Source organism: Pristis pectinata, chromosome 2, assembly GCF_009764475.1.
Source record: "Pristis pectinata isolate sPriPec2 chromosome 2, sPriPec2.1.pri, whole genome shotgun sequence".
NCBI lineage: Eukaryota > Metazoa > Chordata > Chondrichthyes > Rhinopristiformes > Pristidae > Pristis > Pristis pectinata.
The window spans coordinates 26566754-26594439 of record NC_067406.1 but is presented as its reverse complement, the minus strand read 5'-3'; the positions used below and the strand labels follow the sequence as shown (position 1 = coordinate 26594439).

Sequence of the window (27686 nt, the reverse complement as noted above, 5' to 3'; positions counted from 1 at the left end):
TGTATTTTAAACATTTTACAGTGCCTTTGATCTATAATCCTCTCACCGACTCAAATAGCTTCAGAGGCTAAATGGCAAGACTCCATTCCACTCAAACTTTGTTTTAAAACAATGAAACATCTGGAGACCTTCTCAGTGATTTATTTACAAAAATGCTTATAGCTGTTGGCTGACATGACAAAGCCGACCCAATCAAAACTTGACATGTTGTTCACTGTTGTTGGGCTTGGGGTTGGTTAGCCAAATTATGGAGAAGGCTGCAAAACAATCCAATCTGAAAATATTGAGTTATTGACTATTCTAGGGTTTTTGCATTACTTAATGCAGCTTCTCAAATTTGCTGCTAATTTAATAATGAAATTAAATGCTTAATGTATTGATTATAAAATTATTAGCAATCAAAATCTGGACCAATGGTGTACACTTTTTAAAAGACTAATTACAGCACAATGGAAGTTAATTTTTGTTTGGAGAGCAACAGAATTTTTAAATCTCATCAGGTACTGTAGATCTTGCTAAAAACTCTGGAATCATAATAAAGAGCACATCTCAACAATAGTAGACAGAAGTTCAGTAAATTCAGTATACTCAGTTTAAATTCAGTTTACATGCATAAATACAAGACTAAATATCCTTTTGCTTTGTGTTGTTACGCAGAGATAGCAACTGAAGTTTGTATTATTCATTTAAATATAAACAAAGCCACAAGATGAAAGGAAATTTTATTCGTACTTCATCTGTGCATTTTTTGCCAACCTCTACAGAAAGGTTCAAGGCTTACATCACTTTTAGATTACATTTCCTAGACTTGGGACAGCTAATTCAAGCTCCATCTTTAATTATAAAAAGGAACAGTGGAAAGAAGTTGATTTCAGTTCAGATATATGGGTGGAAGTGTGTGAAAAGCCATTAAGGTGATGTATGATATTAGGATATCAGAAGTGGGGTGGTTAAAAGGAAAAAAATATATACATATATTTAAAAAAGCTTTAGACAGTTCTTCAGAACAGGCAGGGATTTGATAGACTGCCATCACTCCTCAGCAGAAAACCACTTAGAGAAACGATAATAAATCCAATACATTTTCCTTACTGCAAAATGATTGGCAAATTGTTCTTTTAGTATTTAGCATTCATGTGTCCGAAGAATACCAACGCAATTCACAATCCCCTTAAAGTAGCACATAACGCACAAGATGATTCCCCCGGACCTCTCGCAATCGGTGACAATGTCGCAGAATATTGAAGATTCCCTGAAGTTTCTTGTCAACTTTAAGACGCGTGAATTCCTTTATGTCAGCTTCTACAAAGAAATACTGACCTATAAAAGCAAACAAAAACATATATTTTTTAAAAACAACCTCTGATTCCAATGAGAGAATAGAAATTAATAAATGAAATAGTAGTTGGCAACCAAACATCCAGCACCATCTTAAAGACTTTTTGCCAGAACAGTATATACAATTTGCCTTATCAATTAAAAGCCTACCTTTCAAGAGCAGCCCGGACACATTTCAAAACACAAGATTACATTATTTTAGTTTTAAAAATATCAAACTATTTCTTTAGCATGCTCATGTGTTAGTCTGGCTTAATTCATTGCTTTTTAGTTTGGGCAGTTGCAGCTTCTGTATAGAATTTAAGGCCTGTTATTGTTTGGTAATTCAGTGCACTGGGCAAATGCTGCATTGTTGGGTGAGAAATTAGCTTCCAACTGATGGAAATTTATATGGACACTAGTTTAAAGATTCAATGAAAGTATCTGAATTTTTGCATTTTTCAAAATGCAATCTTTGCATCAACACAAGTTGATGTGTAAAAGAGAGTCATAGAAACATAGAAAAACCTACAGCACAATTCAGGCCCTTCAGCCCACAAAGCTGTGCCGAACATGTCCCTACCCTAGAAATTACTAGGCTTACCCATAACCCTCTATTTTTCTCATCTCCATGTGCCTATCAACAGTCTCTTAAAAGACCCTATTGTGTCTGCCTCCACCACAGTTGCCAGCAGCCCTTATCTTAAGAGTCCCTTATCTTCCAAGAATTTGACAGCCATAGCTTTTGTAAAATACCTTGTAACAAATTACTTCGAAGAAAAGAAAAGTCATCTGATAGGCAAAAAACACTAAGTAGGAAAAAATATTAGATGCGGCTGTGGTACCAAGGTTTTATGTAAAAGCTGTACTAGGAGTCAGAGACAGCAAGGTCTGCAATAAGCTTTTATAGATTCTGCAGGGCAGGTCTGTGCAGAGTGATATAGAGTCACAGAGTTATATAGTGCAGAAACAGGTCGTTCAGCTCAACTTGTCTGTGCCAACCAAGGTGCTTTCCTGAGCTAGTCTCATTTGCCTGTGTTTGGTTCATGTCCCTCTCAGCCTTTCCTATCCATTCACCTGTCCAAATGTCTCTTAAACATTGTAATTGCACCCACCTCTACCATATCTTCTGGCAGTTTGTTCTGTGGGAAAAATGTGCCTCTCTAATCTCTCCCCTTAAACCTATGCCCTCTAGTTTTAGACTCCCATACCCTAGATGATAGAAGGTAAATGACATTCTGACCTTTATTGCAAAAGGATTGGAATCTTAAAATAAAGGTTTTGTTAGTTGCATGGGTCATTGATGAGGCCACACCTGGAATACCATGCCCCCTTATTGAAGGATATAGTAGTATTAGAGGCAGTGCAAAGGAAATTCACCAGGCTAATCCCTGGGATCACAGGATTTTCCTATCAAGAGACACAAGACAGTTTGGGTCTGCATGGCTTGGAGTTTAGAAGGTGGTATGACCTTATTCAAACATACATGATTCCAAGGGGGTTTGATGTTGAGATGTTTCACTAGTGGGACAGTCACAAACAAGGGGACATAGTTAAAAGATAAAAAGGCCAGTCACTTAAAATAGAGGTCTATAGAAATTTTTTCTCTCACAAGGTAGTGATTCTCTGGAATTCTCTGTCTCAGAGTGGAGGACAGCTCATTAGATTAAGTGGAGATAGATAAATATTTGAAAGATCAAGGAATTGAGGGTTATGGGAAACTGGCACAGAAGAGCAGTTGATGCTAGCATAGATCAGCCATGATCACATTGAATGGCAGGGCAGGCTTGAGGAGCTTTGTGGCCTACTTCTGCTCCTATTTTGTTGTGTTCTTGTGACAGAGCTGGAGTTTTAAAATAATGACTGATATGGGTTTCGCTACAGAAGATAAAATTTAACACTTCATATCATCTCTGCTAGTGTTGGGTTCTGAGATAAAGTTGATCTTTATGGCATCCCTTTTAGAGGTCTCTTCAAGTATAATAGTAAGTTTAACCCGAATCTGTGGTGACCATAACCAATCCAAACCCATTCAAGAACTTTACTGATACACAACCCAACCTAGACACTAGGCTCAGGTCAAGTAGCCAGGCTCTACTGGCAAAGACAGCTACTTCGTTCTGTCTCTCAGTTCAGAAACTTTCAGTGGGCTTTGCTGCAGGCACTGCTCTCAGGACATTTTCCTATCTGGCTGTCCATTTCAGGGCTGCCTCCCACCTCAGTTCTTTTCTGTTCCCATCTAGATGGCAGTGTATAGAGCACCTGTCCCTGGATTGGGCATACACACCATCTAGCCCATTCCAAACCAAGCCTAACAATTTTGTTCAATGTCCACCCAATGGTTGGGTCTTGATGGGCTCAAGTCACGTATACATGCTGCTTAAATTGCAGTGCTTGTATTTAAAACTCAGATTCAGAAAACTGTACAAATCAATTATTTTTTTGAAATTATAGGCACTTTGCTAAGGTACTTGGAGGTACCTTTTCAAGTGGTAACAATCGAAAGACCAGTAGATGCTATCCATCCTACTTTTCAAAACTGTAGAATAAAAGATTGTTCACTAAGGTTATATTCTTGGTTGAATAAAGGTTACATGAAACAGGAATGAAACTAAAGATAATTCAAAGGAGTTGCACTGATCTGAATAAGCTCACTAGATGATAATATAATGTTATTAGATAAGGGATAGCACCAAATAAATTCTTCTGATCCTTGGCTCTGTTCAGATTGGGCTGTCCCAGCTGCGAGGTGATGTGAAAAATAACCTTTACATTACTAATATAAAGCAAAGGTTTTCAGTTGGCACGATAGCATTTCAGCTCAAGCTTTCTGATTAGATTTCAAAAGATTCTATTTTCTCAAGCGGGGATTGTGTAATTAAGATTTAATCTTTTTAACATTACACTTTCACATACAAGGTTTTTCACCCAAAGCACTTTAAATAATGAAGAAACCAAAAAAGCACAGTAAAAAATTAAATGATAGCCCAATGATTCATTCCATTTCTGCACAATTTTTTTGTACCTTTTGTTTCCTTGGTTTCCTGTTCTTTAAAAGTATTATACTGATTACGAGCGATGTTACTCATGGATTTCAATGACTGGTTTAGGATCTTGTACTTCGCTTTCACAGTGGCATTCAGCTCATGGATGACAGCATTGATTTGATCATAGGTCATACGACCTTTCATGTACCTAAATACAAAAAGAATATTTAAAACAAAAATCAGCTAAATATCTAGTTCAAGTGGTAAAAGGTGGATTTTAAAAATAAATCATACAATTATTATAGCAACAACATATTCATGATTACTAAATAAGAATCTTAAGTTATGCAGGCAAGGGCAGGAAAATATAAAACATGCTGTTCTGAACTTTCAATACATATTCCAGCAAGAAACAAAAAAATTCTCCCTTTGTTTTCACAAAGTAATAGCAGAATTGATCCTGGCCCTATATCAATAATATTCTGGTGTTGCCTGGGTAGATGATTGTTTCCATTAACTGGGCTCAGGAAAAAACTCACCCATTCAAAAAAATAATTACTTTAATCATTTTAACTGCACAGGGCATAATATTGGATAAGTTATGGTGAAATACATCTGATTTAAAACAACTTGCATTTTGTGACTTTTTCCCCTGAATGCCAAAATCAAGCATTGTCATCTCAAGACCAAATATTGGAAATAGCATTTTAACCCATTCCTTTCCTTGTTATGCATGTGTGCTGAGATATTACAAAGTACAATTAAACAAAATCTCACTTTACAATCTTTTCATGATTTGAACTAAGAACATTAAGCATGGCTTTTGATGAGGTTCCACATGGTAGCCTGGTCCGGAAGGTTTCAATCACATGGGAGACAGGGTGAGCTAGCCAATTTGATATAGAATTGGCTTGTGGAAAGAGACCCCTTTCCCCTCTACAACTGCTCCCAATCAAGTGTCACCGGTCCTGTCTTATACTATTGAAATCAGCTCTGCCCCAACTTAAGGCCTTAACTCTTGGGCCGACCATATCTTTTACAATCACTACCTCGAAGCTTACTGGATTATGGCTACTGTTCCCACAGGATTCCTCCACAGACAATTTCCCCACATACCCATCCTTATTCCCTGCTACAAGGTAGAGTACAGCCCAAATATCTTTCAAATATTTATCAATCTCCATCTTAAATAAATATATCTAAAGGTCTGGCTTCCATCACCCTTGATGGTAGAGAAGTCCAGAGATTCACCACCCTCTGAGAAGGAATATCTCCATACCTCAGTTTTAAAATGGCCAGACCCTTTTTTTGTAATGTTCCCTTGTTTGCGACTCACTCATGGAAACAACTCAACGTCTACTGTCAAGCCCCCCTTAGGATCTTATACAAAGTTAGTATATTATTGTCACATGTACTGAGGTACAGTGAAAAAATTGTCTTGCATACCATCCACACAGATAAATTCATTACAACAGTGCGTTGAGGTAGTACAAGGTAAAACAATAACAGAGTAAAATGTTACATTTACAAGGAAAGTGCAGTGCAGGTAGACAGCAAGGTGCAAGGTCATAGTGAGGTAGATTGAGAGGTCAGGAGTCCATCTTATCGTATTAGGAAGCCATTCAAGTCTTAGAACAGCAGGATAGAAGCTATCCTTCAGACTGGTAGTACATGCTTTCAGGTTTTTGCACCTTCTGTCCGATGGGAGGGGGGAGGAGCAAAAATGTCTGGGGATGGGTGGGGTCTTTGATTATGCTGGCTTCTTCTCTGAGGCAGCGAGAAGAGTAGAGAGTCCATGGAGGGGAGGCTGCTTTCCATGATTTGCTAAACTGTGTCCACAACTCTGCAGTTTCTTGCAGTCACGGGCACAGCAGTTGCCATACCAAGCTGTGATGCATCTGGATAGGATGCTTTCTATGATGCATCGGTTTAAAAAAAATACAACTGGTGAGGGTCAAAGGGGACATGCCAAATTTCTTTAATCTCCTGAGGAAGTAGTGGCACTGGTGAGCTTTCTCTGCCATAGCGTCAACGTGGTTGGACCAGGGCAGGCTATTGGTGATGTTCACTCCTAGGAGCATGAAACCCTCAACCCTCTCGACCTTAGCATCATTGATGTAAACAGGAGCATGTGCACTGTCCCCCTTCTGCATGTCTATATGTCTGAATAAGGTCACCAATCCTCAACTATAACGTTAGCATCATACTCCTCTTGTAGAAGATAGTCGCAAAGTATTCACTAAGAACATTACCCCATCCTCTAGCTCCATTTGGCTATATTTATGGTCCCTATAGATCCTACTCTTTCCTTAGTTATGCCTTTGTTTTCTACATACTTATAAAGCATCTTTGGGTTCATTTTTAGTTTACTTGCTGGTATTTTTTTCATTCCCTCCCAGAGCAAGTGATTCACCTCCAACACCCAACTTACCATCATCCACAAGTAACATTCAGGAACTAATGGAATACTCTCTACTTTCCTGGATAAGTGCAGTTTCGACAACAGTTAAGAAAGACACCAGGCAGGACAAAGCAACCTGCCTGATTGGTACTCTATCCTAAATATTGGTAACTAAACATTCAATTCTCTCAGGCAGCCTCTTCCCACCGAGTCATGTGGCTATTCATTCTAGAGTAGCATCAGTGGAGGTCAAGAATTCACACAAGGTCCCTGGCACAGCAGCGCTGTCAGTAACATCTCTATAAATACAATGATATAATGACCCTTTTATTACAGATTTGATTAGCATTCTCATTCCTTGGAACCCATCCCATTCCAAGGAAGCGAGGTACCAGCGTATCATTACAAAGAGCATATCTGTTATATTCTTAGAAGTGAATGCTCCCATTTTAAGATTAAATTTAAACACTGTAAAATTCTAGCATTTGCAGATGTTAATTACCTTTATGTACAATACAAGTTTTGAGTGCAAAGAGTGCAATGAGAAAATAACACTCAATGATGTGAAAATATCATATCGGTTGTAATACTATGGAGAAACAAAGGAAATGTCCATTCGCAACTGCACAGCGAACAAACCAGTCCATTACTGCAAGCAGCAAGACCTAGACAACATTCAGACACAGCCTGATAAGTGGCTAGTAACATCCCTGCCACAAAAGTGCAGGCAATGATAATTTCCAACAAGAAATTCTCCCCACCACCCCCTTGATGTTCTATCCCATTATCATTGTGGAGCACCCAATCATCAACATCCTGGGTGGACTGGAGTGGCAGGGATTCACCATTGACCAAAAACTCAACTAGACCAATCATAACATCATGGCAACAAGAGTAGATTGAAGGCTGGATATCCTGTGGCAAATGACTTATCTTCTGACACCCCTAGGTCTACCCACAAGGCACAAATCAAGAGTGTGATGGATGGATGACCGCACCCCCTACAACTCTCAAAAAAAACAAATTAGGCTGCTTGATTGGCAACCTACACACCAAAATAGCTGCAGCATATACAAAATCCACTGCAGTTACTCTCCTAGGTCTACTCCAACAGCATCTCCCAAGCCTTGAAAATAAAAAGATTACAAATGCTGGAAATCTAAAATAAAAATACACAGTGAATGGTAGAGCTCTGAGGAGTACGGTAGAACAAAGGGACCTGGGAATACAGATCCATAGTTCCTTGAAAGAGGTGCCACAAGTGGATAGGGCATTGAGTATAGGAGCTGGAATGTTATGTTGAAGTTGTACAAGACATTGGTGAGGTTGAATTTAGAGTATTGTGTGCAATTGTGGTCACCTACCTACAGGAAAGATATCAATAAGCTTGAAAGAGTGTAGAGAAAATTTACAAGGATGTTGCTGGGACTTGAGTTATAGGAAAATGTTGAACACGTTAGGACTTTATCTCCTGGAGTGCAGGAGAATGAGGGGAGATCTTATAGAGGTATACAAAATTATGAGGGGTATAGATGGGGTGAATGCATTGAAGTTTTTTCTAGAACTAGAGGACATAGGTTTAGGGTGAAAGGTGAAAAATTTAAGGGGAATTGGAAGGGAAACTTCTTCACTCAGAGGGTGGTGCGAGTGTGGAACAAGCTGCCAGCAGAAGTGGTAGATATGGGTTCAGTTGTAACATTTAAGAGAAGTTTGGATGGGTGTATGGATGAGAGAGGTATGGAGGGCTATGGTCTGGGTACAGGTAGATGGGACTAGGCAGAAGATCAGGTGGCATGGACTAGATGGGCCAAAAGGCCTGTTTCTGTGCTGTAGTACTCTATGACTCTTAAAAAAGCAGAAAATGCTGGAAATACTTACCAGCTCAGGCTGCATCTATGGGAAGAGACAGAGTTAACATTTCAGGTCCAAGACCCTTTGTCAAAATTGGTAAGGAGAGAAAAGAAGCTTGTTAAGCTGCAAGAGGGTGACAAAGGGGTGGGGGTTGGTGGATGTCACTGATAGGGTAAAACAAGGTTTAAGCTGTAATCAAAGTTATCTGGTCAATGAGCGAATAGGAGCAGTTAGAGTGAAAGCATAGACAGAAGAACATAAATGGAAGACTGTAGGAGTTGTGAAATGCAAAGCAGGAAGATATGTCTGGCAGGTCAGGCTGGGCATGTCCTCCACTTCCAGAGAAAGAAATGAGAGGGGTGCTGCTGTTGTGGTCTGGCAAACCGACCTCCACCTCACAGAAGCCAGATGTCAGCTCTTAGACACCTCCTCATACCTCCCTTTGTATCGTGACCCCACCATTTGCTCTGATGAGACTTTCTGTACAAGTTCCTCTGAAATGTTTCTCTTAATGAACAGCAGCTTCCCTTGTACATTGTTACCAAAGCCCTTGATGGCATAGCATTTATTTTCTGCACTTCTGCGCTCTCCCTCTTTCCTTCAAGAGGAAAGGAGGATAGAGCCCCTAGTCCTCACCTTTTGCTCCACCAGCCTCAACATTCAACAGACCACTTTACGCAATTTCTGCCACTTTCAGAGAGATTCCACCACCAGATGCATATTCTCCCCACTTCTCCTTTCAGTACTTTGCAGAGATGATTCCCTTCATGACTCCCTGGTCCACTCTTCTGTTGCTACCAACCAGCCCACTGCTTATGACACTTTCCCTTGCAACTGCAGGTGATGCAACACTTGCTCTTTCACTTGTTCCCCTTCCCACCAACCAGGGACCCAAACAGTCTTTCCAGGTGAAGCAGTGATTCACTTGCACTTCTTGCAATTTACTGTATTGCATTTGCCATTCACAATGTGGTCTCCTTTGCATTGGAGAAACCAAATCCAGATTGGGTGACTGCTTTGCAGAGCATCTGCCTTCAGTCTGCAGTGGAGACCCCAAGCTTCCTGTTGCCTACCACTTTAATTCTTCATCCCACTCTGACCTATCAGTCTGTGGCCTCCTGTGCTGTTACACCTAGGTCCAATGCAAGCTTGGGGAACAGCACCTCACCTTCCATCTGGGCATGTTGCAGCCTTCTAGACTCTATATTGAATTCTACAACTTCAGGTAACTTGATTTCTCGGTCTGTATCAGTCATCCATCTGTGATATTGGCTCAACCTTTTTTTCTTAAAAATCTTTCTTTCTGGAAGTGGAGGACATGCCCAGCCTGACCTGCATTTCACAATTCCTACATCCTTTGCTCTCACTCTGTAACTGCTCCCATTCATTGGCCAGATTATCCACACGGTCATCCTGATTTTACCTTATTCTGGTTACACCCCCTCCCCCATTCTCTCTGCAGTTTAACGAGCTTCTTTTCTCTCCCTCCCAGTTCTGACAAAGGGTCTTCAACCTGAAACGTCAACTCTTGATTCTCTTCCCATTGATGCAGCCTGACCTGTGGAATATTTCAAGCATTTTATTTTTTTAAAAATACATTTCCCAAACATTTGATCTTTACTACCAACATAGACAAGAGCAACATGTGCAAGGGAACACCACCACCTGCAAATTTCCCTCCAATTTGCACTCTCTTGATTTGAAAATATTCTGCCAGTCATTCATCGTCACTGGGTTTAAATCCTGGGACTCCCTACCCAGTAGTACTGTTGCAGTACCTCTCATCAAAAGAGCATTTTAGGATAGGCATTAAATGCTGAGCTTGCCAATAATGTGCAGCAAAGGTGAACAAAAACAAAATTTAGCTGTTGCCCTTCACCAGAATTGCAACTGGTCTCAGTATCCTGCAGCAAATAACTTGCTTTCAAAAACTGCAAAGAAAAATGTATGGCAAGACTTGATAAACATAGATGGCTAGTTTAACTATCAGCAAAAACAAACTGGATCATTTCTGTTTTATATGCAACACAATTTCCTTAAATCTCAGTATAATGTACCATAACCTACAAGTTGGAGTATGATCATATATTCTCCATTTACTTGGATAAATGCATCCCCTGTAATACCCAGGCAGCACAACACCATTAAGATAACACAACTTGGCTGATTGGCACTGCATCCACCACCCAAATCTTTCATTCTCTCAACCATCTTGGCTGCAGTGTCATCTGCAATTACTTGCCTGGAAACTCTGATAGCACTGCCTAAATCCATGATCTTTACCACCAAGGACAAGAGCATTATCACCTTCATTCTCCTCTCCAAGATGTGCTCCATTCAAATGCGGCAATATAATTGCTGTTGCTTCATCATCAGGGGGATCCAAATACTGGAAACCGCTGCTTAACAGCATTGTGGGGGGGGGGGGGGGGGGGGGGAAGGGGCACATATCTTCACAAAAATGACTGCACTGGTTCAAGGCAGCGGCTACCCATCACCATCTTGTGGGTATAAATACTGGCCTTGCCAGTGATATGCACATCCACTCCAAAAAAATGAAAATGTTCTTACAAGTGCTTAAGACATAAAAACCTCTGATAGCTTATTTAGAGGGTGGAGGGGATATGAGCATTACGACTCACAATAGCCACACACCTGTTGGTTGCAGAAGATCAGGTCATCCCACCCTCTGCATCAGGAGGGAAGCAAATGGGTAAGGAATGGGGACAGCAGGTTGGGTCCAAGATGGTTTGGCCCATTAGCTTTCCCCAACTGGCTCTTGAATTAGATAGCATGCCAGATCTCTTCAGAGGGCAGTGAGGGCACACATAGACCAAACTGAGTAAAGATGGGAGATTTCTTTCTCCAAATTGGGACATACGTGATTTTTAAAAAAAGATCAATATTACGGTTGTCTTGAGGTCAACTTTTTACTTCAAATTTAATGGCTTGAATTTAAACTCCTCCTGCTGCCACAATGGAATCCTCAATCACATTTCCAGAGAAAGACTGCAGGCCTCCACAGCCATCACTATAAAAAGAAACTGGATGTATACATGAAAAGGAAACAGAAAAATACCTTGAAAGTCCAAGATGTTGTAGATAGCAAAAGGCACCAAAGACCATTTTGTAAAATTCTCCGAAGCCTCGGGTTATAAAGTAATCCTAGAGAAAACCTGATGCGTTTTAAGAAACTCACCCAGGAACATGGTTAAATTCCTCCATTAAGAGGTACTCTATTTCACGAACAACATGTTTAGACTTGGCAGATTTCTCTTCAGGTACAGGTTGAACAGGATCCCCTTGAACCTTTTCATCTTTTGGATCTTCTGTACTGGAAATACACAAATTATTCAGCCAGTGTTAAATGCTAGTTGTATAAGAGAGACCAAAAACACCAACTTTCATGAACTTAGGGTCCTTATTTTTAGGTGTTAAAATTCAAAAAGCATCAAATGGCAGAGAAATATTTAACTACTTGGATGAATGTTTACAATTATTATTAGTTATCCTTCATTTATCAAAAGAGACTGTGTTCACAGAACCATATTTGAAGTACAACAAACTCAATATCTTTCATTTCTCAGTTTTAAACTTCAGCATCTCTGCCCAAAATATTAGGTAAAGATGGAGTACAAGCTATCCAATCTCTGCTATTCTTGATTGGGAAAATATAGGAAGCCAACTTGGCTGAAAACAAAGGAACTACTTCCTGCCAAAAGTTCAGATAAGTGCAAGGAGATGGGTGTCTACCTGGTGCTCAACACTTAGGTAGCTATTGGACGGAAGCCATAGTAAATAGTTATGGGTGGAAAGGAAACTATTGTTAAAGTTGCTCCAAAAAGAATTTAACATTTAAAAATTTCTCACTTTTTCCTCTACCATTTTCTTTTAGGGATCCTTCATACCAATGAATATTCTCAGCTAAAATTATTGTTTGCAATATCCCCCCCACCAAAAGTTCAGCAATTATTGTCCATCCTAAATTGCCCACTTTAAACTTAAACTTGCAAATTTAAATTCCTCAACTGTCGACCATGGGATTTGAACTCTGGATCGCTAGTTAAGACCTCCAGATACTGCTCCAGCAATTTAATTAGATTACTGTCACTAATTCAATTGAGAAACTTACACAATGTAAATGATTAATACAATGGTGCTACAGATTCAATTTATTGAACAGCTCACAGCTAATGGGCTGAAACAACCATCATCTATTGGTCATTCAGTGACCAACCATCTAGCTAATACTCCTCAACAAGTGATTAGTTTAATTAAATTTTAATGTCAAAAAGCCATAAAAAGATCAGAAAATGAGTCTCGATTAATTCACCCTAGAAAGCAAAAATTTTGCAATTTGTAAGAAAAAGGATTCACAATCCCAGGGCATACCAAAGCACTTTTCAGCCAGTAAAGCATTTTTGTGACCTAGCATTCTAGGTGTGGAAACAGCACAGCAAGTTTATTTATACACAACAAAGTCATCAACATCAGCTAAACAATCTCTTTCAGTCATGCTGAACAGGGAATAAATGTTGTCTAGGATTCAATACTATTTGAAGAAAAGCAAGGGAACTCTATACTGTCAGATAGTTACAGGCCAGTAAATTGGAGACAAAGAGGAACATCTTAAGCCTCATCAAGAAATAGCATTACTGTTTGTAGAGAAGAAAACATATACAAGTTTGGAATACAAACTCTGAAGTGGCCCTTGAAGCCATATCCTTTTTGGAATCAAAGGCAAATGTGCTACCGTTTAGAACATAGAACATTACAGCACAGTACAGTACAGGCTCTTCAGCCCACAATGTTGTGCCGACATTTTATCCCGCTCTAAGATCTATCTAACCCTTCCCTCCCACATTGCCCTCCATTTCTCTATCATTCATGTGTCTGACTCTCTTAAATGTCCCTAATGTATCTGCCCCCACCTCTGCTGGCAGTGCGTTCCATGCACCCACCACTCTAAAAAAAAACTTACTCCTGACACCCCCTTATACCTTCCTCCAATCACCTTAAAATTATGCTCCCTTGTGTTAGCCATTGTCACCCTGGGAAAAAGTCTCTGACTGTCCACTTGATCTATGCCTCCTATCATCTTGTACACTTCTATTAAGTTACCTCTCATCCTCCTTCTCTCGAAAGAGAAGAGCCCTAGCTCACTCAACCTATCCTCATAAGACATGCTCTCCAATCCAGGCAGCATCCTGATAAATCTCCTCTGCACCCTCCCTAAAGTTTCCACATCCTTCCTATAATGAGGCGACCAGAACTGAACACAATACTCCAAGTGTGGTCTAATCAGAGTTCTATAGAGCTGCAACATTACCTTGCGGCTCTTGAACTCAATACCCCAACTAATGAAGCCCAACACACCATATGCCTTCTTAACAACCCTACCGACCTGTGCAGCAACCTTGAGGGATCTATGGACGTGGACCCCAAGATCCTTCTGTTCCTCCACACTGCTGAGAGCCCTGCCATTAACCTTGTATTCTGCCTTCAAATTCAATCTTCCAAAGTCTATCACTTTACACTTATCCAGGTTGAACTCCATCTGCCACTTCTCAGCCCAGCTCTGCATTTATCAATATCCTGTTTAAATCTACAGCAAACTTCTACACTATCCACAACACTACCAACCTTTGTATCATCAGCAAACTTACTAACCCACCCTTCCATATCCTCATTCAAGTCATTTATATATATAAAAAAAAATCGCAGCAGGGGTCCCATAACAGATCCCTGCAGAACACCACTGTTCACTGACCTCCAGGCAGAATACGCTCCATCTACCACCACCCTCTGTCTTCTAGGAGTGAGCCAATTCTGAATCCTAGGATTATATCTTCAGTTTACAGTTCGACTACCTAACTTTTTAGTGCAATGCCTTCCAAAAGGGACATGCAAATTCAACTGTATGTCTCATTATTGAGCAAGGTAGGCATTTTTATAAAACATCTTTGGATGCACTTTACAGTCACAGGGCCTTGATCAATGGTGATATATTAAAATCATATTTGGGAAACTTAGTTAGTGCTTCTAAGGAAAATTGTTTGACTTTATTCTGCTCAACATGAACCTAATACTTCTGTGGCATGAATGTTACCCACCACTTTATCAGCCTAAGCTAAATGTTGTTTACGTCGTGCTGTGGACTGGCACGAGCTGATTCAATAATTGGTCAGAAGGTATAAATAGGTTACACCCAGCAGGTTAGGTATGATCTATAGAAAGAGAAACAGCATTGATGTTTCAGATTTAAAGACCTATCATCAGGTCTAAATTAGTTGGAATGCAGTTCTTTACACAAGGGTGAAATTATTGGATTTGTAATTCAAAGGCTTTGACTATTGATCCAAGGATGCATTCAGAATGTCTGGATTGAGTAGGCGTTGTCTGTAATGGCAACCACAAGATGACTGGATTGTCATAAAAACTTCTGTTTCACTTATGTACTTTACTGAATGAAGTCTGTTGCCCTGCAACATCAAATTCACAGCAAGGTGGACCATCCTTAACATGCCTTCTGAAATGGCCAAGTGATTCAACTCCAGAACGACAAGGAATAGGTAATAAATGTTGGCCTTGCTAGTGGTGCTTTCAGTCAGTGAATAAAAATGTTGAAGGTCTAGTTAGTTTCCAATTTCTTCCTTGATATGGTTAATCTGGAACCACCCAGAGCCCCAACAGATTTTGCTCAACTTGGCTACCTACACTATTTCAATAGCAAAACACCTTTCACTCAGGCAGTTTACAACCTTACAAGCTAAATACAGATTTCAATACCTACTCCATTTCTACCCCATCCCAACCACCCATTCCATCATCCTCACTTTTCTGGCATACTTGCTTCTAAAGACCAACCTCCAACTACTTCATTTTCTGACAAAAAGTCACTGCCCTAGACCCTTCCACTGATGCTACTTAAGCTACTGAGTCAAAGTCATAAAGCATAGAGACTCTTCAGCCCACTCTATCAATGCCAGTCATCAAGCACCTGTCTATACTAAGCCTATTTTCCAGCCCACAGCCTACTATGCCATGGCACATCAACTGTTCACCTAAATACTTCTCAAATGTTGTGATGGTACCTGCCTCCACCAACCCTTCAGGAAGTGCCTCAAATCCACTCACTCTCCTATTCCTTACCTTAAACCTATGCCCAAGTGGTCACAGACACTTCTGGCAAGATGAACAGCTTCTCACTACATACCATATCTACGTCCCTCATAAATACATTTACTTCAAATCAGGTTACCCCCTCAGCCTTCTCCATTCCAAGGAAAACAAATCCAGCTGATGTAATCTTTCCTCATAGCTGAAAATTTTCATCTACAGCAACATTCTTGCAAATGTCCTTTTCACCCCTATTTAGTACAATCACATCCTTCAAGTGTGCAACCAAAACAGCCCAAAGCTGCAGCTGAACCAGTATCTTATACAACTATGCTGTAACCTCCCTGATCTTATATTCTTTGCCTCCGCTAAGGAAGGCAAGTAATTCTAATGTCTTCTTAACCACATTATCTACCTGGATTGCTGCCTTCAAGGATCCTCAGACGTGCACACCAAGGTCCCGCTTATTCTGCAATACTACCATACTAATGCTCCCCGAAACGTATCAAACAATTTTCAGGATTAAATTCCACCTCTCATTTCTCTGCCCATCTTACCTACAATATTTCCAGCATTGTCTGTTTTATATTGAGCATGTCACTCGACAGGTTTTCGTTATTTTAGCCAGTTAAATATAGTATACACAATTATGTTTTATTGCCAAATTTGAAAGTTTATGCCAACCTCCTGTACCTTGTGTAATCTTTTAAGTAGGTTTATAGGGCAGAACAATTGAATTATAGATAATGTGTGCATCTCTATCCACACTTGAAAGTTATCCAAAAAATATTCATTCCCATGGATAAATTCATAATGAATTTATAGTTGGCAAACTACAATTCCATTCTTCTACTGTCAGTGACTCTGTAAAGCCTCCATTGTTGGGAGGCTGCAACTACAGCAAGAGGGGGTATGTTTTTTCATTATTAACGTGGAGAAATGAATGCAAAGCCAACTAACTTAACAGCAGATGCACTGTAATGTGTGTATTGTGTCTTTAGACATTAGATTAGACATTGGTAAGCCACAAGAGAAAATAGCATCATTGATCAACTCAGATATAGTTTAAACAAAAACACTCTGGTTCAGAGATGCTGATGCACAACAGAGCTTATTGTGCACCAGTGGGAAAACTCTCTTTCCAAGTTATTTGTCAATGTTCACTTGACAGCAAACAACAATTACTAAAATCCTGGAATTTTCCACTTAATAGTTACACTAGCACCACCACGAAAATTGCAGCATTCCAGAACATTTTCTCAGCCAAGTAAAAGTACTGAGTGGAACTGGAGACAATGTGATAAAACTTGATTTCAATTCTGAGAAGAACGAACATTCGAGAGTTTCTTTTTGGACTGTCCATAGAAATGTAATGCAAAACAAAATTAAAAAATAAAAATCATACAGTTTACACTGTGGTTTGTATTTTAAACCAGAGAGACAATTCTTGGTTGAGGTCATTTTGGCTTACCCGCTCTGAGCAGCTTTCCTAGGAAGATGAGCTGGAATATTTTCCAGTAAATGATGCGCTACTTCAGAATTCTTCTGAACTGAATTTTTCAGATCCTAGATAAAAATGATTGGAAGTCAAATCTAACTATAAAAAAGAGAACTTACACAGAATTACAATGACTTCTGACTATTAAGGACAAAATTTCCATAAAAATGCAACAGTGAAATATTTAGCAATAAAATCAAAACAAATTACCATAACTAATAGGATCACAAAGATTAGTAAACCAATGCTATACTGGCAGAATAATCTTTCACAAAATAAACAGGTCAAGTCAAAATTTCATTCTCAGGACATTGATAATATTTGACATTTTATGCAAGTTAGGTGTATAATGTAAACAGAATTAATAAATTGGTTTATTATTGTCACATGTACCGAAGTACAGTGAAAAACTGTTTTGCATGCCATCCATTACAGATCATTTCATCACATCAGTACATCGAGTTAGTACAAGGGAAAACAATAACAGAATGTGGAATAAAGTGTTACAGCTACAGAGAAAGTGTAGTTCAGGCAGACAGCAAGGTGCAAGGCCATAAAGAAGTAGATTGTGAGGTCAAGAGCCCATCTTATTGTACTAGGGAACCATTCAATAGTCTTATAACAGTGCTATAGAAGCAGTCCTTGAGCCTGCTGGTACACACTCTCAGGCTTTTGAATCTTCTGTCCGATGGGAAGGGGAAAAGAGAGAATGTCCAGGGTGGGATGGGTCTTTCAATTATGTTGGTTGCTTTACCGAAGCAGCAAGAAGTGTAAACAGAGCCCATGGAGCGGAGGCTGGGGTCTGTTATGTGCTGAGCTGTGTCCACAACTCTGTGGTCTTCTTGTAGTCTTGGGCAAAACAGTTGCCATACCAAGCTGTGATGCATCCAGATAGGATGCTTTCTATGGTGCATCGATAAAAATTGGAGAAGGTCAGATGGGACCTGCCAAATTTCTTTAGCCTCTCAAGGAAGTAGAGGTGTTGGTCTGCTCTTTGTGCCATGGCATCTTTGTGGTTGGACCAGGACAGGCTATTGGTGATGTTTACTCCTAGGAACTTGAAGCTCTCAACCCTCTTAACCTTGGTGCCGTTGACGTAAACAGGAACGTGTGCACCACCCCCCTTCCTGTAGTCAATGACCAGCTCTTTCATTTTGCTGACATTGAGGGAAAGGTTGTTGTCGCGACACCATGCCACTAGGTTCTCTGTCACCTTCCTATACTCCCACTCATCATTATTTGAGATTCAGCCCACTATGGTGGTGTCGTCTAGAAACGTGTAGATGGAGTTAGAGCAGAACCTGGCCATGCAGTCACAAGTGTATAGGATCAGAGTCAGGTTTATTATCACTGACTTGTATATCATGAAATGTGTTGTTTTGCAGCAGCAGTACAGTGCAAACAAAACTACTAAAAATAAATAAATAGTGCAAAAAAAAGGAATAATGAAGTAGTGTTCATGGGCTCATGGACTGTTCAGAAATCTGAAGGTGGAGGGGAAGAAGCTGTTCCTAAATCATTGAGTGTGAGGTCTTTTGAAATTTCTTTTAAATCAGACAAAGGCTGCGAACTTGTCTACTGAATCAGTTTTGATTTTAGCTAGCAGATGCAGTTAGCATTTAAGTCCACTGAATAAAATCAATAGTACACAAGAACTCTGCTGCTCAGTGAATAAATCAGAGACCGACTAAGGCTCCGATTCAGTTATTGATCTGTGCAGTGCTGGCTGTCCTCTCTGCCTCCGTGGTGCTGGGGCTGTCTGTTCTCTCTGCCTGTGCGCTTCTGGGGCTGTCATTCTTCGAGGTTGGAAAGGAGTAAATTTGGGATGAGGGGTGGGTGGGATAGGCTCAAGTTTGAAATTCTCATCTACAATTAGAAATTGCACCTCCACCCACCTCAGCCACGCCCTTTTCTCTCTCTGATACATCCTACAGCCTGACACTCATCTTTGCACTCCAACAATTCTGACATCTTGCACATTCATCATTTTTAATCACTTCCTCATTGACAGCCATGCTTCACCAGCCTAGACACCAAGCTCTGGAATTCCCTACTTAAAACTGCTCTGCCATTCTTTCCTTGAGGACATTCCTTGAAAGTCTTTGACCAAGCTTTTGGTCATCTGCCATGATATCTCTATGAGGATTTTCTTTGATAATATTTTTGGAATGTTTAATCTTAATAAAAGTACAATACTAATCCCTGCTGTTGTTGCTACTGACAACAAAGCAAGGTCCACAAACAAGAACTTTAGTGATAATAGGCCATTTAAACAAAATCCAAGCATGATGAGGCAGAGCAAATAGTCTTACACAAGGAAAACAGCATCTGGCAAATCTAAGAGGGTACGAGGAAGTAACTTGCAGGGTACACAAGTGGAAGTCAGTGTGTGCAATATATAGTTAAAGGACAAAAAAAAACAGTAGAAGTAATTTTTTTTTAGGTTGGCATCCTGTTATTACAAGGTGCCACAAAGAGCAGTACCATTTACAATTTAATTTAATGACTTAGATGAACAAGTGTTTTGTAGCCCCATACCATCGGTAAACATGGATAAGAGGGATCTTAAAATGTGAAGAGGATGGGAAGAATCTTTGAATAAAACAGGTTACACAAGTGGGTAAGAAGGTAATACAGGAAAATTAATTTACTTTTGTAGGAAGCAACTAGGAAAGCAAATGGTATAAGCTGGCATTCTACACATCACTGCCCCACATAGCACTGATTTATTATTGTATTTTCACAAGATCACAAGACAAGGGAGCAGAAGCAGGCCATTCGGCCCATCGAGTCTGCTCCAAGGAAAAGGGAAAAAGAAATGGGGTGGGAAAAAAAGAAAAAAAACTATTCTAATCCCATTTTCCAGCTTTATCTCCATATCCCTTGATACCCTGACTATTTAGATATCTGTCTATCTCCTCCTTGAATACCCCCACTGATCTGGCCTCCACTGCTGTGCGTGGCAAGGAGTTCCACAATTTCACCACCCTCTGGGTAAAGAAATTTCTCCTCATCTCTGTCTTGAAACTGTACCCTCTAATTCTAAGATTGTGCCCTCTGGTCCTGGACACGCCCACCAAGGGAAACAGCCTAGCCACATCTACTCTATCCTTACCTGTCAACATTTTAAATGTCGCTACGAGGTCCCCTCTCATCCTTCTGTACTCCAGCGAGTACAGTCCAAGAGCCGACAAACGCTCATCATACTTAAGCCCTTTCATTCCTGGAATCATTCTCGTAAATCTCCTCTGAACCCTCTCCAACGTCAGCACATCCTTCCTAAGATGTGGGGCCCAAAACTGCGCACAGTATTCCAAATGAGGCCTCACTAGCGCCCCATAGAGCCTCATCAACACTTCCTTACTTTTATACACTATACCTCTCGAGATGAATGCCAACATAGCATTCGCTTTCTTAACCACCGATCCAACCTGGTGGTTAACTTTTAAGGTATCTTGTACGAGTACCCCCAAGTCCCTTTGTACTACCGCACTATCAATCTTCTCTCCTTCTAGATAATAATCTACCCGCTTATTTCTGCTTCCAAAGTGTACAACTGCACATTTCTCAACATTGAATCTCATCTGCCATTTCTTTGCCCATTCTCCTAAACTGTCTAGGTCCCTCTGCATTCTTTCTATTTCCTCTATGCTCCCTACTCCTCCACTTATCTTGGTGTCATCCGCAAACTTAGCCACATAACCATTTATTCCATCATCCAAATCATTGATGTACAAGGTAAAAAGGAGCGACCCCAACACCGACCCCTGCGGCACACCACTAGTAACCGGTAACCAACCAGAACGAGATCCTTTTATTTCCACCCTTTGCTTCCTGCCAACCAGCCAATTCTCCACCCATTTTGCTACCCTGCCCATAATTCCATGACCTCTCATCTTATTAATCAGTCTCTTGTGAGGCACCTTATCGAAGGCCTTTTGAAAGTCTAAATACACAACGTCTACCGCCTCTCCCTTATCCACCCTACCTGTGATTTCTTCAAAAAACTCCAATAGGTTGGTCAGACAGGACCTCCCCTTCACAAAACCATGTTGACTAGGTCCAATCTTGCCTTGCGCCTCTAGGTATTCGGTAACCTCCTCCTTGAGGATAGACTCCAATAATTTTCCCACCACTGACGTCAGACTAATAGGTCTGTAATTGCCTTTGTGCTGCCTCCCACCTTTCTTATACAACGGAACTACATTCGCTACCCTCCAGTCCTCCGGAACCATGCCAGAATCTATCGATTCCTGAAAAATAATCGCCAATGCCTCCGCTATCTCCACAGCCACCTCCTTCAGAACCCGGGGATGCACCTCATCCGGTCCGGGAGACTTATCAGCCTTAAGCCCCTTTAGTTTTCCAAGCACCTTCTCCCTATTAATCTCAACTGAACTCAGCTCCAATTCGTGAGACTCCTGACTAACGGGCACATTGTTTATGTCCTCCACGGTGAAGACCGATGCAAAATATTCATTCAATTCCCTTGCCATCTCACTATCATCCATTATAATACCTCCTGCACCGTTATCAATTGGTCCTATGTCAACCCGTGTCTCTCTTTTATTCCTTATGTATTTAAAAAAACTCTTAGAATCCTTCCGAATGTTGTCCGCCAGCTTCCTTTCGTAACTCATCTTTGCTTTCCTAATGACCTTCTTAGTTTCTCTCTGCAGATTTTTAAAATCGTTCCAATCTTCTGTTTTCCCACTAATTTTTGCTACTTTGTACGCCGCCCCTTTTGCTTTTATTTTATCCTTCACCTCCCTCGTTATCCACATCTGTGCCTTTTTTCCATTCAAAACCTTTTTTCTTGGAATATATCTGTCCTGCATTGTCCTTATTTCCTGTAGAAATTTCTTCCATTTTTCCTCTGCCGTCCCTCCAGCTAACTTACTCCTCCAATCAATTTGGGCCAACTCATCTCTCATACTTTTGTAATTTCCCTTATTCCACTGAAATATCGATACACCAGTTATCAGCTTCTCCTTCTCAAACTTGAAACTAAAATCAATCATATTGTGATCACTTGTTCCCAGTGGTTCCTTTACCTTTAGTTCCCTAATCACCTCGGGTTCACTATACAGCACCCAATCCAAAACAGCCGATCCCCTGGTGGGCTCCTCAATAAGTTGCTCCAGAAAAACATCCCTTAGACATTCCACAAACTCACTCTCCTGAGTACTACCGCCTTGCTGCATTTCCCAGTCCACCTTCATGTTAAAATCCCCCATAATTATCTTCACATTGTCACTCTGGCACGCTTTTTCTATCTCAATCTGCAACTTATGGTCCACTTCCTGACTGCTGTTCGGGGGCCTATATATGACTGCTATTATTGTTCTTTTACCCTTGCTATTTCTTAGCTCCACCCATAAGGATTCCACCTCCTCTGACCCAATGTCCTTCCTTTCTATTGTGTGTACTTTAAAGTTATCCATTCAGGCTGCAAGCTACTGTCCAAGAACCTGGCATGAACCCTTGCCCTCTGCTGGTGCTTCCACAGCAATGAAATAGTTAGTGATCTCATCACCACATGGTTCAGTACAGAGTGATCCATAAAGAAATGTGCAGAGGCTGCCTAATACAGTACAGTGAATGCAGGCTGATGATAGGATTGATAGCACCTGTTCCACATGTTGACAGGCTTTCCGCGTCTGACAGGTTCTCTCATCAACTCTTGTTGGATGTGATGGAAGCTGCCATCTCCCCCACTTTGTTAAGATACAAAACCTATACCAAATAATGGAGATATGGAGGATATGCAAAGAGTCAATTTGGAACAGTCCAACCAGCTCAAAGCTGTTTTCTCATGTGTACCTTTGCACTTCAACCCCCTTGTCTAAAGGTCCATATACCATTTGACCTGTGCGCATAAGCAGAATTGCATTCTACTATTGTTTGCAACCTCTTAGCGTGGCATGCTATTATGATCAGTATTATTAATATCAAGCCAGGGGACTAATTCTGGTTCAAATGAAAGTGCAGCATCCACACATTTTTAAAAAAAGGAAATGGCAACGTAGTGAAGCTATAATACAAGATTGCATGGATGCCCAGATAGTGTTTGGCAATTCAACAATCAATAGATCATAAGAGATTGAGGCTCAGTGAATATCCCTATCTGTAATAAAACAGAGTCCAGCATGAGATTTAGTATCAGTGAGCAGTGTTCCAATTATTTGTTTAAAAAAAATCAATGTACATGAAAGCTATTTTTATTCAGGCATGTTTCCAATCGCACAACAACCAGTTAAATACACTGTTTATCCTATCTGTTCCCCTTAAACTTCTCAAGTCCAAGGAATGCTGTATTAGTAATCTCTGATAATTAATCATTCTGTAAGAATTTTAACTGCACTCCATCCAAGACAAAGATGACCTATGAGGTGCCCAGAATTGCTCATAATACTCTGTCAAAGTTGACCAGCTATCTATTACAACTCCAAGTATGGTCTGACCAGGCTATTTAAATAGCTGCAGCGTGATTTGTACCCACTTGTATCCCAAGTGCACAGTAAAGCACACGTCCAATCACCAACAAAGGAGTAGAATTCCAAAGATGAGCAAGACTACATTTGAAAATATAACTGCATCTAACACAAGGCATCAAAGGAGGCCTAGTAAAACAGAATTCAATGAAAATCTGGGTAAAGTTCTCCAGTGGCCGAAGTAATTCCCAGTAACAAAAAAAAACAAAAATTTTATGTTTGAAACCAAACATTTCAGCCTCAGGATAACATTGTAGGTGGTCATCAGGGCAGTATCCTAGGCCAAGCTACCATCGGCTGCTTCAATGACCCCACATCATCATGAATGTCAGAAGTGTCAATGTTTGCTGCTGAATGCACAGCATTCAGTCCCATTCATAACTCCTCAGGTAGGAAGCAGTTCAGGCCCACAAATGTGGACAGCATTCAGGCACGACCTGATAAATGGGAAGTAATATTCATACCACACATGCCAAGAGATCCAACAAGATAATGAGCAGCTACTTCCCTGGGACTTTCAACAGCCATTATTGCCTGTAAATTTCTCACCAACTTCTAAGGTTCACATTGACCAGGAAATTTGTCTGGACTAGCCACATGAATACTAAAGCTGTAAGAATACAGAGGTTGGGTATTATACAACATGTTGTGCTCCTAAAGCCTTTTCAAACACTTAGAAGAGACACCAGGAGAGTGCCCAAATACTCTCAGCTTTCCTGGATTAGTGCATCTCCAACATTTGAAAACACTCAAAAAGTTCAGTACCATCCAGAATAAGGCAGCATGCTAGACTTGTGCCTCATCTTTCATTTTGAATATTCACTCCCTCCATTATTGGTACATTGTAGATGAAAGATGTTCCAATGAAAAGATGCATTGGAGAAACAAATTTTCTTTAACGTCATCTCACAAATGTGTGACTTCTCCCACCTGGGAAGATAACAGTAGCAAGTGGAAACACCACCTCCTAAGTTTCAACCAAGTCACATATGACAGTGAGATGTAAATATTTGTTCATCACTGCTGGGTCAAAATCCTGGAGATACTCACCTTCCAGCACTGTAGGAAAATCTTCACAGTTTAGATTACTGCAGATCGAGTGGGAAGCACTAAAAGTCAACCTGACATAGACAATAAATGCGGACTTTGCCCTTTCATTTGATTAATGAAACTATGTGAGAAACCACAACTGAAAATCCACATTCTCTCTGTAATATGTCACTAGATATTGATCAATGTTTGAAATTCTTAGAAAAATATATAATTCATTAACAAAGGTACAGCAATACAAAGTTTTAATTGATGATAGAAACTTATTTCTTTGGCAAATAGAATACAAAAGCCTTACCTTAAGGGATTTCATTTCAGTTTGTTGCTGCTGTATCAGTGCTTGAAATGTATGTAAAGTATTTTGAATGCTAGCTAACTCCAATCCAATCTTCTGGAGCATTGTTGTAAGGGAAGGGTCATTACCTGACAAAAATATTTACAAGCATATTTTAACGTGCATTGTAGGAGTAAAAGACATTTCTCAAAGCTCAAGATCCAACAAAATCAACTTTATTCACTAAGGACAAAGCTAAACATGGGGAGGGGATGTGATAAGGCAGAGATAGAATAAGCACTGAATGGTAGTTAACATAAAAAGGAACCCAGAATACAAATTAAAACCACAAGTCTCATCCAGAAGTATTTAAAAAAAACGCAGTCAGGTCAATATGTAAAAGTAGAAGATATAAAAATGTGTGATCTTAATTCCCAATTTTTTTTCTTTTCCAGATGATTTACCTGCAGCATTTCTGACAACGTAATCTTTTAGTTCTACAATGTCTTTACTGAAATTGTAACCAAAGATGTACATATATTATTGATTCACAAGATCACATCTTTCTCCAAAGCAACCAGTGATAAGTTTCATGCTTTCAAGTTTTATTGACCAGTAAATTTCACAAATGAGGAAGAGAGCTGAAAAGAACTGAGTATATTCATTCAGCTTACCCATGCTCTTCAGCTGCAGCAGTCTTTTGATGGAAGATATCTTATTGTTCAGTTGAAGTGATACATCTTCTAAAGAGGTCATCTTCACATAAATCAGTATGAAATCTAAGATAATCTAACAATATTAATAGTATACATCAGTGCATTGAACAGCCTTCATAGCAAGACTTGAATTTTAAACAAAAATCTTCATGGAATGTGGGTGTTCTTGACTAAGCCAGTATTTATTCCCCATCTCCAAATGCCCATGGATGAGTGGCTTGTCAGGTCTTTTCAGAGGTTAGTAAAGAATCAACCACATTGCAGTAGCTCTAAAACTACACAGAGGCCAGAGTAAGTTAAGGACATCAGATTTCCTTCCCTAAAAGATATCAGTAATTTGATGGGGCCTGTTTCAGTGCTGTACAACTCTATGACTCTATAAATTTATTTTTTTCTACCAACATGGGTGACCATTAATTTTTTTTTCCCACAAAATATTCTATCTGCATTGCCCTTGCCCATGCAGTTAACCTGTCTATCTGCCTGAAGTCCCTCTGTATCTTTCACACAGCCCACTCTGGCACTCGGTATCAAATGAACATATGTACTGGTCTAGATCCTCCAAAAGCATTCATAGAGATATTCCAGGGTATAAATGGTTTACATCTTTCAAAAAAAAATTAAAATCTTTAATGACTTTTATTTTAGTTCTTAATAAGAGCCTTACAACCTTAATTAGCAATTTAGTTTCTTTTAAATGAAGCTTTTTAAAATCTCTCCACTAAGCTTCATTTGAAGGTTTTATAAGATTGTTTCAGAACAGTGTTGCAGACCATTTCTAAACATCTGAGAATTTACTTCCAGTTAAGCCAGAGGGTACAGCTTAAAAAGCTATCAGTTTATTCATGCATTCATGCATATGTGGTGGGATTTTTTTTGCACTCTTCATTATGGTGCACAAACGGTTTCAAAACACCAAGGATTTTTTCCCCACTGTACAATTTCCCATTTACAGAATTGGTAGTTTGCCTTGCTGCCAGTTCTTTCCAACACAATACCACCATCTTAAAAGATAACTACAAATAAGACCTGGACCCAAATTTCCAATCTGCCAGGACCTTAATATTCCACCCCTCCGCATCACCATCCACATCACCATCCACCAAATGATTGAAATCATAGCAGAAACATACTGTAGTCAATCATCAGTTTCTTTTCTTTAAGATTCTAAAACTGGAATGAGACAACAATTCAAAACAAACACACAATCACTGATCCAACACTTTGATTATTTCAATTGAATCAAGCCAACGAGGATATGCCTATCTCATTACCTCACGTAGAGGTGGACATCCAAAGTATTTTAATTTTTTTTGTCTGGGAAAGTTCAAACTATCCCACAAAAAAAAACAGAATCCCCAGAATATTATTTCAGACGTGGCCTAATTAACTCCATGTATGTAGGCTCGGCTACATACTTCAAAACTTCTGCTGTAGTTTTTGACTTTGCCTTACTGCTACTATGCCAAACGGCAAAAAAACAAGAATCAAAACAATGCAGATGAGGAAAATCTAAAATAATAAAAACACAATTACTCAACACGTCAAATCTGTGGAACGAAAAAGAAACATATTTAACGTTTCGCCTTGATGACCTTTAATCAAAACCGGAGACATTTGATGAATATACCGCGGACACTGGGAATTTGGAGTAAAACCAGGAGATGCCGCAAACGCAGAATGAGCTCGGCCCCAGGTCGCCTTGTTCCTGCGGAAAGCCCTGGGTCCGGGCACAGGACGGGGAGGCCCAGGCTCTGCACAGCGAAACCAGGGTTAAAAACACCAGCAGCAACATCACCCGAGCATATACTTCTTCACTACTATAACTAATTCACACTTTGAAGAGGAAACAATAATTAATCATTAACCTTTTCTTTAAAAAAAAAGCGACGCGTCAACGACTCCACTCGTTCGAAATTCACATTTCCCTCCCATCCAAGAGAAATCTCGCGAGATCATGTGAGACCTTATTAATTGGT

The 27686-nt window shown here is 40.0% G+C and overlaps 2 protein-coding genes across 3 annotated transcripts in view; one reads left to right on the top strand and one right to left on the bottom strand.

The window, feature by feature from the left end:
* Nucleotides 1–27686, top strand: part of tnks1bp1 (tankyrase 1 binding protein 1) — an 82009-nt gene that overhangs the window by 24391 nt on the left and 29932 nt on the right. The window lies entirely within an intron of this gene.
* On the bottom strand, nucleotides 496–27650 carry ska1 (spindle and kinetochore associated complex subunit 1). 2 transcript variants are annotated; one of them, XM_052010158.1, is made up of 7 exons: nucleotides 27576–27650; nucleotides 25666–25780; nucleotides 25016–25140; nucleotides 17147–17241; nucleotides 11756–11890; nucleotides 4343–4512; nucleotides 496–1320 (listed from the first exon to the last, which is right to left on the bottom strand). In XM_052010158.1, the coding sequence occupies exons 2-7, from the start codon at nucleotides 25745–25747 to the stop codon at nucleotides 1172–1174; spliced, it is 756 nt and encodes a 251-aa protein (XP_051866118.1). In that variant the 5' UTR covers nucleotides 25748–25780; nucleotides 27576–27650; the 3' UTR covers nucleotides 496–1171. The 2 variants fall into 2 exon arrangements, with proteins under 2 accessions (XP_051866118.1, XP_051866117.1); XM_052010157.1 differs by lacking the exon at nucleotides 27576–27650 and adding an exon at nucleotides 27409–27555.